At 45.5% G+C, this 13,393-nt stretch overlaps 1 protein-coding gene across 2 annotated transcripts in view; it reads left to right on the top strand.

Annotated features, from left to right (window-relative positions):
• The first annotated feature begins 6,702 nt into the window (after nucleotides 1–6,702).
• Nucleotides 6,703–13,393, top strand: part of LOC117229147 (thrombospondin type-1 domain-containing protein 4) — a 101,825-nt gene continuing 95,134 nt past the window's right edge. Inside the window, exons 1-2 of one of the 2 annotated variants that reach the window (XM_033485376.2) lie at nucleotides 6,703–7,262; nucleotides 10,926–11,063. In XM_033485376.2, coding sequence (XP_033341267.2) covers nucleotides 10,954–11,063 — 110 coding nt within the window. In that variant the 5' untranslated portion in view covers nucleotides 6,703–7,262; nucleotides 10,926–10,953. The remainder of the gene's footprint in view (nucleotides 7,263–10,925; nucleotides 11,064–13,393) is intronic. The other variant, XM_033485375.2, reaches the window with a different exon arrangement.

Raw genomic sequence — 13,393 nt, 5'->3', positions numbered from 1 at the left:
CATTCTTCGTCCGAGAGCTACTTTCGGAGAGACTCCATCTTCTTACGTCCTAAAATTTATTCGCGGGTCAAAGGTGACTGACGTCAATTCGCTCGGCAACAGCGTCAATTCTGCTCCGTGCTTTCCAGATTCGAGACGGAAACATCGTCGAGCCTCGAATAAACGCAGCAGAAAACGTACTACCGATTATCTCGGATTATCTTCTCCGTTCTGGATCTGTTTCCGAGATCGGTTCTACCTTCCCGCGTCCTAAAATGTATTCGCAGGACCAAGACGACGCTGACGTTAGACAAAGTGACCGACGTTCAAACTCAGCGGCAGTGTCAATTTGTCACCGGGCTTCCAGATTCGAGACCGGCAACAGCCGGTTAAGCCTGGCATAAAAGGTCCGCGAGAACATTCTTCCTTCGAGAACTGGCGCAAGATCGGCTCTGCTTCCCCGCGTCCTAAAATTTATTCGCGGATCGAAGACGCTGACAGAAGACAAGACCGACCGACGTTCGGGCTCAACAACGTCGTCAATTTGTCTCCGAAGGCATCAGCATCTCGACGGTAGCCGATCGTCTGCATAGTTGCGTAGAAATTGCGCGCCGCCTCGCGCCGCGTCTCGCCGGCTTTCGAGTTTATTAAGCCACCTAAATCACCCTGCGACCAGCCTCGGTATCGATCGCGATTCGCGCAAAAAGCTGCGCCCGCGGTTAAATGCGGGCAGTGCAAGCGGGATCGGAGTCACTGACATCCGCGATCGTTCGCGTGTCGTTCGTTCCCCGTGATCGCCGTGGCGTCACGAGACAGCGAGAATGAATCTCGACGGGTAATAGAATGACTGGAGGCTACCGTCCGGCAACCGGTCACGCTGATTACCTAGCAGCGAGTCGTACGTACGCGTTGACATCCGCAAACGTGCGCCGGTGGTCGGCGGTCGCGACGTTGCGCCGCGATCAAACGTCGAATGATAAACGAGAAGAAAGAGAGAAAGGAGCGAGAGAGAAATATATATGCATAGAGGGAGAAGGAGAGAGAGGAAGAGAGGAGGGAGAGGAAGAGAGAGGAAGAGAGAGGAAGAGAGAGGAAGAGAGAGAAGAGAGAAAGAGAACGAGTGTTAGAGAGAGCGAGTGTGAGACGGAGCGAGTGAAAGAGAGCGAGTGAAAGAGAGCGAGTGAAAGAGAGCGAGTGAGTGAGAGAGAGCGAGTGTGGGAGAGAGCAAGTGAGAGAGAGCGAGTATGAGAGAGAGAGAGAGAGGCGAGGAGAGAGAGGAACAGAGAGAAGAGAGAGAGAGAGGCGAGGAGGAAGAAAGGAAACGACACGGGAACGATCGTCCATTAGCGGACGGCCGATCATTGTTCGCGGTTTCTCGCGGTAATTACGACCGGGAAATGCATGATCGCTCGTGAACCGCGGCCCTTCGCATATTAAGACGATTCTGATATAATCAGGTTACACGAGACCATAATTATCTGGTTTTCGGCGCATCGACCGATCGATGATTCAGTCCGGCTCCAATATCATCCTGCAAATTATTACTAAGCCGCTTTTTGGATTACGCGGCAATTTTACGGTGGCCGAGAGCTGTAAGAGCTATTTGCACCAGAAACTACTCTGGGACTGATCGAACCGATGGCAAACTTGTCTACATATATGTATTGCTCTTGCTTTAAGGGGGTAGGGGAAAATCAATTACTAGTAATTTTACGGACGAAATTTTAAAAATACATGTTCTTAGAGCGTACTTTACGCCCGATCGAATTACGTAGTAATTAATTTTCCAACTTGCATTCTTTTATTAACAAATTGTTGCAAATTATGTTAGTCGAAAAGTTATTCGATCGAAAAATCTGTACATAAGTTTCTTCGATATCGTGTACACAAAACGGCAGTAAAAATTTCAGCTTTATTTTCCATCGAGTTATGTATTTTAATTTTGACATTAATTCGCTGCACTATAGCTGTATACATCGACTAAAACCGATCGACGGAACAAGATTCCGTAGCAATGTAACAAGATTTTCCTCAATTTTAATCTTCTGCTCAAATTCTGTATATTTAAGGTATAACAAATACCGTGCAATATTCGTCAACAAATAATAATGTATATTAAACGAGCGAGATAATTTTCCAGTAATTAGATCGCGAGGTTTCTTCGGCAATTAATGTTTACGTTTATACATCGTTTATTTATCGCTTGACGATACTACCAAACAATTAGTCAAAGATCGAACAATAATTTCTCGATTATTATCCACGGCAGGTCGCAGTATGCGTCATCCAGAGTCGGGCAAAAAGTAATCTGATTAATGATGAACGATTATCACTCGCGTTATACATCATTACAGATTATTATAGATTTGTTATCACAAATTGTTACGAACTATTATAGATTAGTTACCACAAATTATTATAAATTATTAGAGACCGGATAAAATAACTAATGAATTATAATCGTTAATCATTGATGAGATTACTTTTTCCCCAAATCTGGCGTCGCGTCGCCGCATCGTGCAGTCATCTGATTTTACAATACCGCAAACGCGATCGATGACAATGTAAAGAGATGGATGGGTGCTTCAGAGAGACAGAGATAAAGCTTCATCGAAGTCACCCGTCTGCGATTCTTCTCGCGATCGTCGCGGAAGGCGTCGCGATCGCGCACTGTTATCACCGTACGTGCTCAAAACCGCAATTTTATCGGTGCACGGTGTGTACACGGCATACTAACGCTGGCTCGGCCGATGGAAAAAATAAATAAGCGTGCCGGAGCGTTCCTTGAATCGCCGTTGCACGCGCTTGTATTTACTTTGCAGTTCTAGCAGGCTTTCGAGCATCGAATCTGCTCGGCGCCGCGCCGGTCAGCGCCGGTCAGCGCCGAACACCGGCCAGGTACAACGGGAATTATTTAAAGCGGTGTTTCGGCCGCCGATCTGTTTGCCCGAAATTAATGAATTATTCGCCGGTAGCGATATCGCGGGCACGCCGCGCGCTGAATAAACACCGGCTCCCCGGTCGTTTCATTTCGACTCGGACCAGCGTGCTGCCCGAGTCGCTCGAAAGTTAATTAACCCGGTGTTTGCTCGATTCGCGCGGCGAGCGAGCGTCGCGGGTATCGCGGATGTAACGAGAAACGGAAAACCTGACGGCGGAGTTCGCGAAAATTGGAACGATATCAGACCTGCAACACTTAAAAGGTTGCCTCTCCTCGATGCCGAGCGCGAGTTCCACCGTTCGCGCGGTCTCTCGGAAACAATTTTCGAGATATAATTTTCAAGCTTCTTCGTATTTCTCTGCCATTCAGATTCTTCCATCTTGAACGATAACCTCTCCTCGGCTTGATTTATTCACTTTTCTTTTTAATTTTATTATTCTTAATTATATATATAATTATACATAATTAAATTAAATAAATAATAGATATTATATATGTAATAATATGATTATAATATAATATAATATATAATAATATAATTTAATATATATTAATATAACAATACATATGAATAAGTATTTTAAAAATGAGCTAAAAAAATGACTTGAATTTTCTTTCAGATGATAGAGGGACTAGTCTACTAGACGATGACTGAAATGCCTTTTTTTCAATTTTGCTAATACTCGGAATGACAAAAAAATCTCTTGTAACTTATACGCACGCGTTGAAAATTTGATCGAAATCGATTCACGTTGTTACGAGTTACAATAAATTAAATATCAGAAAAATCGTTGTTTTGTCACGATTTTGAGAAAGGAAATGTAAACAATCTGCAGTTTTTAAAATCCTTCAACGTCTGTGGCTCGACTTTGGGTTAACCGAGTTCGGTTGTCCTGGGCTTTTAATTTTTTTCTTTTCGTTCCAAGTAACAGCAAAATGTAGAAATATCTTTTTAGCCATCGTCTACTAGACTAGTTCCTCAGTCATCTAAAAAAGCTTCTACTCATTTAGTTCACTTTTCAAAAAGTTATTAAGACGTGTACGAACACTTTTGTGGACCACTGTATATGACTAATTGGTATTCAGGGTTCCTTGGGGTGCCACTTACGCGAATATTAAATGCGATGAATCCTAATATCGGAGTCTTGCGAGCATCGTCGTAGCCGGCGTGGTTTCCAGCTTCTAACGAGGTCCCGCTCCCGGCCCGGACTCGCCGGCGCCAGTCTAATGTCTGGGGCGCTAGCGATCGCGGAAGCGAACGACTCCATCGGATGCGCCGGAAACGCTTCTGCATACCTTAACGCGACAATTCCTCGGTCCATCGTCGCCGCCATGAAAAAGGACACCCGCGACGTCCCCTTCGCCTTTATTCATCGGTTATGCAAGCTTCCATCGCTGCTCGTTCCCGAGAATCGCGAGACTTCTAAGCCGGGATCTCGTCGACACCCGACGCCCCGTTGCCAAGAACGCGGAGAATTTTGCACGGTGATTTATCGGGCGCTCTTCTCTCGTTACCGCCGCGACAAAACAACAAGTTGATTTTAGCCTGTATTTCAGAGACTTTCGGATCGATGGAAAGCTCCCCCTTTATAGCAGGCCTGCTGCCGTCGCGGCGAGGGTGAACGATCCCGAACGCTATAGTTCGAGCGCCGGTGTTCGATTCGTTATGGCATTTAGCCGGCGATCCGCTTCGCCGGCGAAATGTCGCAGTCGATTCGCGACGCGCGGAAAGTGAAAAGCGGAAACGGTGGAGAAGAAGGAGGAGGAGAAGAAGAAGAAGAAGAAGAGGGAAGAAAAGAAGAAAGATAGGCTCGCTTCGGGGCGTCACGGTTTTCGACGGCGCAGTGCCCGCCGTACGCTGCACCGTTGCATCTACCGATAACGGGGGACAACGTAATCTTGCGCTCGGTGTCTTTACGAGCGGTCGTACCACCGTTTCGGTCCGTTGAACCGGCCAACAAAACGGTAATCGGACCAGTAAAACACAGGCAAAAAAAAAGAAAAGAGGAAAAAGAAAGAGGAACGACGATTACTTTGTTGCAATTACACGGATAGCATGGCGTGTAGTCGTTCGTTTATCTCTTCGTGGGCGCACGCTTCATCTATCTTCTTGTTCTATAATTCGCAGTATCATTCCGGTGACTTGCCGATCGCGGCCCGTACTCGTCAATCTCCCGGCCGGTTATGGCTGAAAGGTCGTTGCGAAAGAGATATTGAATTGGAAATACATTGTGTGTACGCAGCGGACAGACGAATTGTTCCTGAAACGGACACCGTCCGGTTTTCTAATTCGATTTTCGACGGACACGCCGGTCGGTGGGTTGTAATTCTTGTTCGTTTCTGCCCCGGCCAGAATTTTATGTAATACACATAGATAATCGAGATACATCGGTGGCTCGAATTTTACTTTGTTCGTCGTTTTACCGAGCTACGAACGAAATGCGCGCCGTCGAGTTTATGGTGACGCAGTGAAACCTCGCTTGTCCGAAATTCGAATTCTTTGTTAGCCAGATAGGTTGTGTATTGTAAATAGGTATGGTGCGATTTAACGCTAGGTTTTCCGAACTTGTCAAAACGACGGGTCGTGGATTTTTTGATACGCGATTATTCGGATCGTGAAAAGGCATTTGTGAGCTATTTATTCAATAAATATATTGTTAGTAATACGTAGCATTGCTTACGGCAAATATTGTAATAACACTCGTTAGAAATCGGAACAAATGTCTTATTGTTACTTTTATAAAGCAATATAAAACTTTTATAAAGCTTTTAATGCTCTGTAAATCTAATTTTAAGTGCAATTCTATCTACTGCATAAATCAGCGAAGATCTAATCTGACACTTTGCATTTGCATCAACGATGCACTCAGTGCGATACACTTATTATTATAGTTATTATTATCAATGATGCACTTACTATTATAATTATTTTCTTCTCTTTTCATTATTATTTAATTTATATCTTCGTCATTATCATTGTCTTATTACTGTCGTTTGTTATCATCAATATCATCATAATTATTTTTATATCATCATTATTTCTCCATTCCTGAGTACACTATATTTTATTTATTACTATACTATATTCATTCGAATCATTTTTAACTCTTTTGAAACGGAGGAGTTCCCCCGTTCACATTCATCAACGAATAGATCAATAACTAATAACAACTTCCACTTTTACAGTAATTTGAGGTACACCATGAAGTCCCAAACTTGTTCCCCCGTTCCTGCAAACAGCCGAAGAGAACCGTTCACGAAGCTCTAGAAACGTGATAAGAGTGACTCGACGTACACACCACGAAGCTCTGAAACTTGCCTACTGTTCCAGCTCCCCAAAACATCCGAAGAATGCATCAAGCGTCCAAGAATGAAAGATAGTAACTCGAGGTGCAGCACCCTCTGTTCCTCGAAGCAGCGCGAGAAAATGGTGCATCGATTTGTTGGAAAACGAGCTGGTGGGACACGTTGTCGCACAAAGGGTTAAGGGTCAGGACCCTTAGCTCCTGGCGAGTACAAAGGAGCGTGCCGAGGTGTGCCGAAAAAGGAGGCCACGGGCTTTCGGTTTTTTTCGGGGCCGGTCAACGGGGATGCGGCTCCGTGCACCGGCTGGTGCATCTGCATGTCGTGACGGCCGGTGCGCGGAGCGTGCGTGAGGTACGTGCGTGGAGGGGCACGCGTGTGCGTGCACACAGTGCAGCGCGGAACAACCGAGGCAGGCCGAGGCAGGCCGAGGCAGACCGAGGCAGACCGAGCCGGTGGCACGACCACAAGCGAGCACAAGCGCACGTGGAGGGATGCGTCGTCTGTCGGACCTCCTCCTTCCTCCTCGCAACCACCACCACCCTGCGGACCTATATATTTCCCGGAGGGTCTCCCACTTTCGCCACTATCATTCCTGTCGCGGCTGCGCCAGCCCGTGACCGCGCAAACGTGAGTCCGCTCTCTTCGGCTTTCCTCTTCGAGTTTCCTCGCCGGCAGATTACGCGCGCACACCTGCCTCCTTCCGCGTCCTGCGGCTCGCTTCGGTTTTCCCGCCGGATTTTTACGCGACCGGCGATCTATATCTCGCGGGCCAGATCGCACAGTGGTGTACCAGCGAGCAGCCGTCGATCTCCGTTCCGATCCGACCCGATCCGTCAACGGGGATCCTCGCGGGGTCGCGAGGGCTCGATCCAGGAGTTCGTTGCTTCGACGAGTTCTCCGGAGAGGACCGCGTGAATTTTCCGAGTTCGCCGGACTGTTCACGGACGACGTGCTACTTGGGAAATGTGTGCCACGTGCAGAGACCCTGCCAGTCCACCTGCTGCACCGACCGAATGGGATTAGATGAGGCACGACGGTGAGTGCGAGTGAAAATTTGTTGATTAAGAACTGCTGGGGGACAATTTCACCCGCTTCGGCAGGATCTTTCGGTGGGTTTCGTACAATTATTTTCGCTGGAGGGATGATCGAGGTGACCCTTTTCGAATCTTTCGCTTGATGTTTGAAGATCCAGCAGTTTGCAGAATTGTGGATCTTAAAGAAATTGTACTCTTTTAGTTTTCTAAGTATTCGGATCCGAGAACTGCCTTTGCTGGAAACTATTGGACTATTTATCCAAAATTTAATAACGATAGAATTTTGTTCTCGCGAGCCACGACTTGCCTCTTGTAATTCCTAAGTTCCTGGTCTATGCGTCTCGTTGCGGAATTGAAGTTATTGGTAGACTGCGGATCTCTCTCTCTCTCTCTCTCTCTCTCTCTCTCTCTCTCTCTCTCTCTCTCGGTGCGTAATAAAAATTTTCTAAGATGATTGTGTGAGACTGAAATGAAATAAGTATAAATTGTTTCCTTTAATTATTTTTATAAACTGAATTACGGTGTAACTATATTATTAAATTTCTTCGTTTCTCTTCGCAATGTTATATTTTAGATACGCGCTTCCGTCATAAACGCATAAAATCTGCAGTATAATTATTGAACGGCCGCAATTTAACCCTTTGCACTCGAAGCCATTTTAACTATAAATCTAAAATAATTTCTCTGACTTATAGTATTATTCCATTTTATATGACAAAGTGCATTTTATGCGTATGAAATTGAGTCTTGTGAATCATGCAACAGTTGCACTTTTAACAATTTTTGAAATCTAAACTTTGATAACATGAAAATTATCTTGGAACGTGATGTAACAATTTTAGTGGTGTCTCAGATTCACCACTCGAGTGCAAAGGGTTAATAAATCGTCTGAAAGGTTTTACATTGACTCTAACACCAAACATTTCCCTACATCGAGTTCGAGAAGATCAAACGATCGCATAAAATCAGTAGTCCGATTATTACAGTAGAATTCTTAGCATCGTAAAACATTGCACCGCCGCAGTTTCTATACAATTATTGAATGAACGCATGCACGCGTTTAATCGCTGTCATAAAACGTTCGCATTTTTCGATACAGTCTCCCGCAGTATCAATGCACTTTGTGCAGCAGCGATCAACTCGCTATGTCATTCACAAAATTCCGCTCATGAAAATTGCTCGAGAATTGCGATCTTTTTCTTTTTTTTTTATTAATTTTCCAAAGTTCCGTTCGCCAGAAATGTTCGTATCGTCTTCTAAGAATCTTTTAATTGCTACACCAAAATCTGTTGCATGGAAGAATCAATTCTCTGGAAACACCTACGCGGCTTCTCTCCCGTCGTTAATGTCACTGTTTTATTCACGAAGCCGTCGTCTATGAGAACACAGTCGCGCGTACTTTTCCCTTTAAAAGATTCGCAAACACGAAATAAGACAACCGAGGCAGAGTAGACAACAGAGCTTCGGCTAATTAATTGCGAGGAGAATTTTCAACTGATTTTCCTGCAGTTTCTCGCGGGAGCAGCGTTCTGAGCGCGCGCCGAGAGAGAAAGAGAAAGAAAGAGAGAGAGAAAGAGAGAGAGAGAGGGTGAGAGAGAGAGAGAGAAAGAGGGTGAGAGCGAGAGAGAGAGAAAGAGGGTGAGAGCGAGAGTGTAGAGGCGAAAGAGAGAACGAGAGAGAGGCTTATTCTTCACAGCTGTTCGTGCAACGAAACGCGTGCGCCGAAACGAGAATCCGTAAATATAGATGCCTCTTTATGCGGACGTTCGCCAAGTAGCGACCCGATACATCGGCTCGTAAATTACCTTTTTGCGGTTTTTATCTTCGCGGTCTCGACACTCCGAATTTCATTTCTCCGGTCCCAGCATCCGCAGCACCTCCGCACCTTAGCAAAGTGAGCCGCGATCGCAGATAACGCGTCCGACCTCCTCAAATCGCAGGAAACATCCCAACTTCTCGGAATCAAATTTTTGGCTCTCGACAGCTCCGTCTCGACAATCAACGTTATGAATTAACGCTAAATCTACCGAGTTGATCAAAAAGACCGGCTCCGCAGTTTGTTGTTTCTCGGCACGTCGAGTGTTCTCAAAAATTCTCACAAGATCAGAGTAATTTAATTACCGAAGCTCTGAAAACTAGAAAGTTACGATTTATCATAGCGGATGATATTTCAACTCTGTGGCATTTTAAACGTTCTACTGCAATTCAGTTCGTTCGAATGTATTACGATAGAATTGAATTTTTGCACCGATATCTGACGCAACAGTTAACTTGTTAAAGCTGCTAGAATTATGAAGATGCTTCTATAGAAAATGACTGAATGAATTTCTTGCTTCAATCGCACTGAGATAAAAGTGTCGAAAGGTCTAAATAGGTACAGTTTCTTCATCGTTTATAAAGCAACAATCGTGAGTTACTGTGTTAGAGCTCGGTAGGTTTAGTGTTAAAGTCGGAAACAGTATATTCTCTCTAATTAACGCACGGTTTGTAAAGAAAAATGGACAATTATTCCACGATTTTACGATTATTCCATCCTTGCGGCTCGTTTTTATAGTTGTTGACAATCGGTAACTATAAAAACGAATTGCAAGACTCGAATAATCGTATCTCCTTTTACCAAATTGTCCATTTTTGTACGGAATCTGAGCGCGAATTTCGGAGAATTTACTGTGTTTACTGAGAATTTGCTTGTTCTCTCCATAGCGTCGCATGTTTTCCCCTCAAGAATTCAATCGCAAAACGATCTAGAGCCGCTGCAAACCTATTAGGACCCAAAAGAACTGCCCTCAGCAGCTCCGAAGGTCCCCGGCGATCTTGATCGCGTTAACATCGCGTTACTAGCCCTCCTACAGTGAAACAAAGCCAATGGCGAGACAGTAACGAGTCATGGTCCAACAGGAGGGCCGGTAAAAAATCCTGCACTACTTCCAAAAGGCTCGCCGCATCTTCCGAGCGTCATTTTATCTCTTTGCGGACCAGGATTTTTGAAAACGTTAATTATATTTTCCTTAACACGTTCGCTACCAGCGTCGTTAACTTACACAGTTACATTTCTTTCATTTATCCTATTAAATACACCGTATCCTCACATAAAATACAATAAAAATGTTGTCGAAGAAGAAGTCATAGAAATACAAAATCGTGATCGTCGCATACGCGCGACGCCGATAGCGAACGTGTTAAACAATTAGAGTCTTCGGTACACCCTGACCATCCGTTTTTCGCGTAATCGAATGAAATGTTCGCAACATCTCGGGTAAAATACGCGGTCCCGCGATGTCATCGCTGTACCGACATTCGTCCTCGAAGTGTTAAAGCCCGTGCATCGGTATGCTTCTCGGAGATTGGTATTGTCGCGGGACTGGTTTTAACGAGAGGCAATCGCGCCGCACAGAAACCGTGGAGCAGAATTATTGAACACCTTCTCCGTCTTTCTCTGGTTCCCGAGGACAAGGTGAGGGTTTATGTGTTTCACAACGAGAGAAGGTAAAACTTGGGTGACTTAAGGCGATCAACGTTAACCGGTCGAATGGCGTCCCGCCAGCAGGAGTTTCCCGTGATTTGTTGCGCTTTGGCGTCCGCGCGCGTCCTTTTCTTACGCTCTATATCATTCAGCCGGTAATGAGGTTCGCCCCTTAACGCATCGCGACGTTTCTCATGCGCAGGATGGCCTGAGCCTCGGAGCAACTCTTCATGGATCGTTCACGAAAATCGTGCAACGGCCGGCGGTCGCGGACCGGCGACTATGTGCGGCGCCGGGACAACGCGCCGCGACGACTCGGCATCGCCCTGAAGAACCTCGGGTGAGTGTGTTGTTGATATTGGAAATTTATGTGGAACTTCCGGTGACCTCAGACCGACGACAGCTCTCGGTCTCCGGGGAGCGCTGTTAAAACATAGCGCCGAGACACGGCGCCCTTTCACAGCTTTTTCCTCGACGTAACCGATCCGCTACGAAATCCGATAAATTTCTTTCCTTTAAACGTTCCCGCGACCCCCGTGCGCTCCTCGCATGCGTGCCTCGTTGGGGAGCCTCGTGTTTCTGTAGCAATCAACCGGTCAGCTGCTTTTGACCAGTGTACTCGTCGCAACACAAAATCTTGTCATTTCTTCGCGACGAAAGCAAATACAGCAAATTCTTCGCAATGGTCGCTCAGCTTGTAAACAAAAATTGGGAAGAGGATAGTTGTTGACAATCGACAACGAGCCGCGAGGCTCGAATAATCGTATCTCCTCTTCCCAAGTTATTCACTTTTGTTTACAAGCTGAGCGACGATTGGGGCAAAAACAGCTGCATAACTGTTTAACGCTAGAATTATCAAACCGGTCGATGTGACCGGTTTTCGACTTTTTCTTTCACTGAAATTATTGAAATATTTCAACGAGAAACTTTTTGATAAGCAACTTTATCGAAACATATTTTATAACGGACATCATGCGAATATAATGGACATCGTGCAATGTTGGTATTATTACGAAACAACACGCATCAGTCGCGATTAGGTAGTTCTAAGAAGCATATACATATACTTTTACATACAGGGTGTCCTAAAATTATGTTATTTCCGGGAATTAAGGATTTCCTGAGATCATTTGAAGTAACTTTTTCCTTCGCGAAAATATTCTACGAGGCTTCGTTCACGAGTTATTAACGAATTATTAACGAAAAACCAAAGTGATCAATGAGAGGCGAGCTCGATTAACGATAAATACTGACCAATGGGAAGCGAGTACAGCTGGCGGTAAGCGGCCGAGCCGACGGCGCCAGCGGTCGAGCGGTCGAATCCCAGGTCAGGTGGCGCGAGGCGGCCGAGCCAACGGCGCCGGCGGTCGAGCGGTCGAAGCCTAGATCCGCTGATTGGCTCGGCTACCTTGCACCAACCGAGCTCGTCTCTCATTGGTCACTTTGCTTTTTCGTTAATAACTCGTGAACGAAGCCTCGTAGAACATTTTCGCTAAGGAAAAAGTTGCTACAAATGACCCTACGAATCCGTTATTTCTCGGAAATACCATAATTTTGGAACACTGTATATTTTATATATAATCTTTATTAAATTATATATTTTACAGAGGCGTTGTGTTTAAACGAAGTATGAAGAAAAATCGAACGCATGCGATATAATTACAGAAACTGAAACACTTCTCGCAGTCACTGGTTATTTTTTACACGTATTTTACACTTCCCGCAGGTAACTGGTTAACGATAATAGTCTGTTCACCGCGAATACACGGTGACTCCATCGAAGCTCCGTGAACGAAATCTTTTCGATTCGCGACAAATCGATGATTCTCGTCGCAATTTCGCGAAGACGAGTCGTGCAGCGATAGATCCGCGCCCGTTTCGAAGCTCGAAGCTTCTGCCTCGGCTAGGCATAATGCAGCAGCTGAATATTTTCGAGGATCGGCGGGCAGAGGCGAGTATCGTAGCCGAGGCAATCGTAGATCGCCATCGCGGTGCCGCGGCTTTGTTTAAAAATTTCACGGTCCGCTATCGCGTTGGAAACGTGAGAAGGACGTACGATCGTTGCGCGGAGAAACGACCGAACTCTAACGCTTATCGAAAACGAAACGCACGCGTAACGCCATTGTGCGGCGTATAAGGCGATGAAACGCGTAATCGTTAAGGCGCACGATGTCGATGATTAGAAGTTCTTAACGGCGGCTAACGACTCTCGGTCGGCTCGATGGGGATCGCGTTCTTCCTGCTGCCGATTTCGCGTGCCCCGTCCAGTCCAGGCCTTGAATAATTACATTTTTTCATCGGATTGATCGTAAATATGTTCGTGGGACGGTTACGGACGATGAAGTCGGACGATAGTAAGCGGCCCTGGACGATAATAAAATGAAAACGGGCGGCGAGCAAAAGGAGTAAACGCTGTGGCATCGACGCTGCTGCCATTGTCGTTGCTACAGCCGGCCGAATTTGGTATCCGATGCTTGTCGTGGATCGATTAGGGCCACGAATTCGTCTGGATCGCGGCATTATCCGAATTGCTACGAATAACAAGAGATAATTGTGCGAATGATTTATTTTTAGTCGGATGTTTCATTCGAATAACGATTATTCATTATTCGTCGTAAATTATTCGATCTACGTGTTCGAATAAATTATGCGCATAATTCTTTGCTCGAA

Source organism: Megalopta genalis, chromosome 7 (assembly GCF_051020955.1).
Source record: "Megalopta genalis isolate 19385.01 chromosome 7, iyMegGena1_principal, whole genome shotgun sequence".
Lineage (NCBI taxonomy): Eukaryota > Metazoa > Arthropoda > Insecta > Hymenoptera > Halictidae > Megalopta > Megalopta genalis.
The sequence above is the reverse complement of the archived record's forward strand: the minus strand, read 5'-3'. Positions and strand labels throughout refer to the sequence as shown.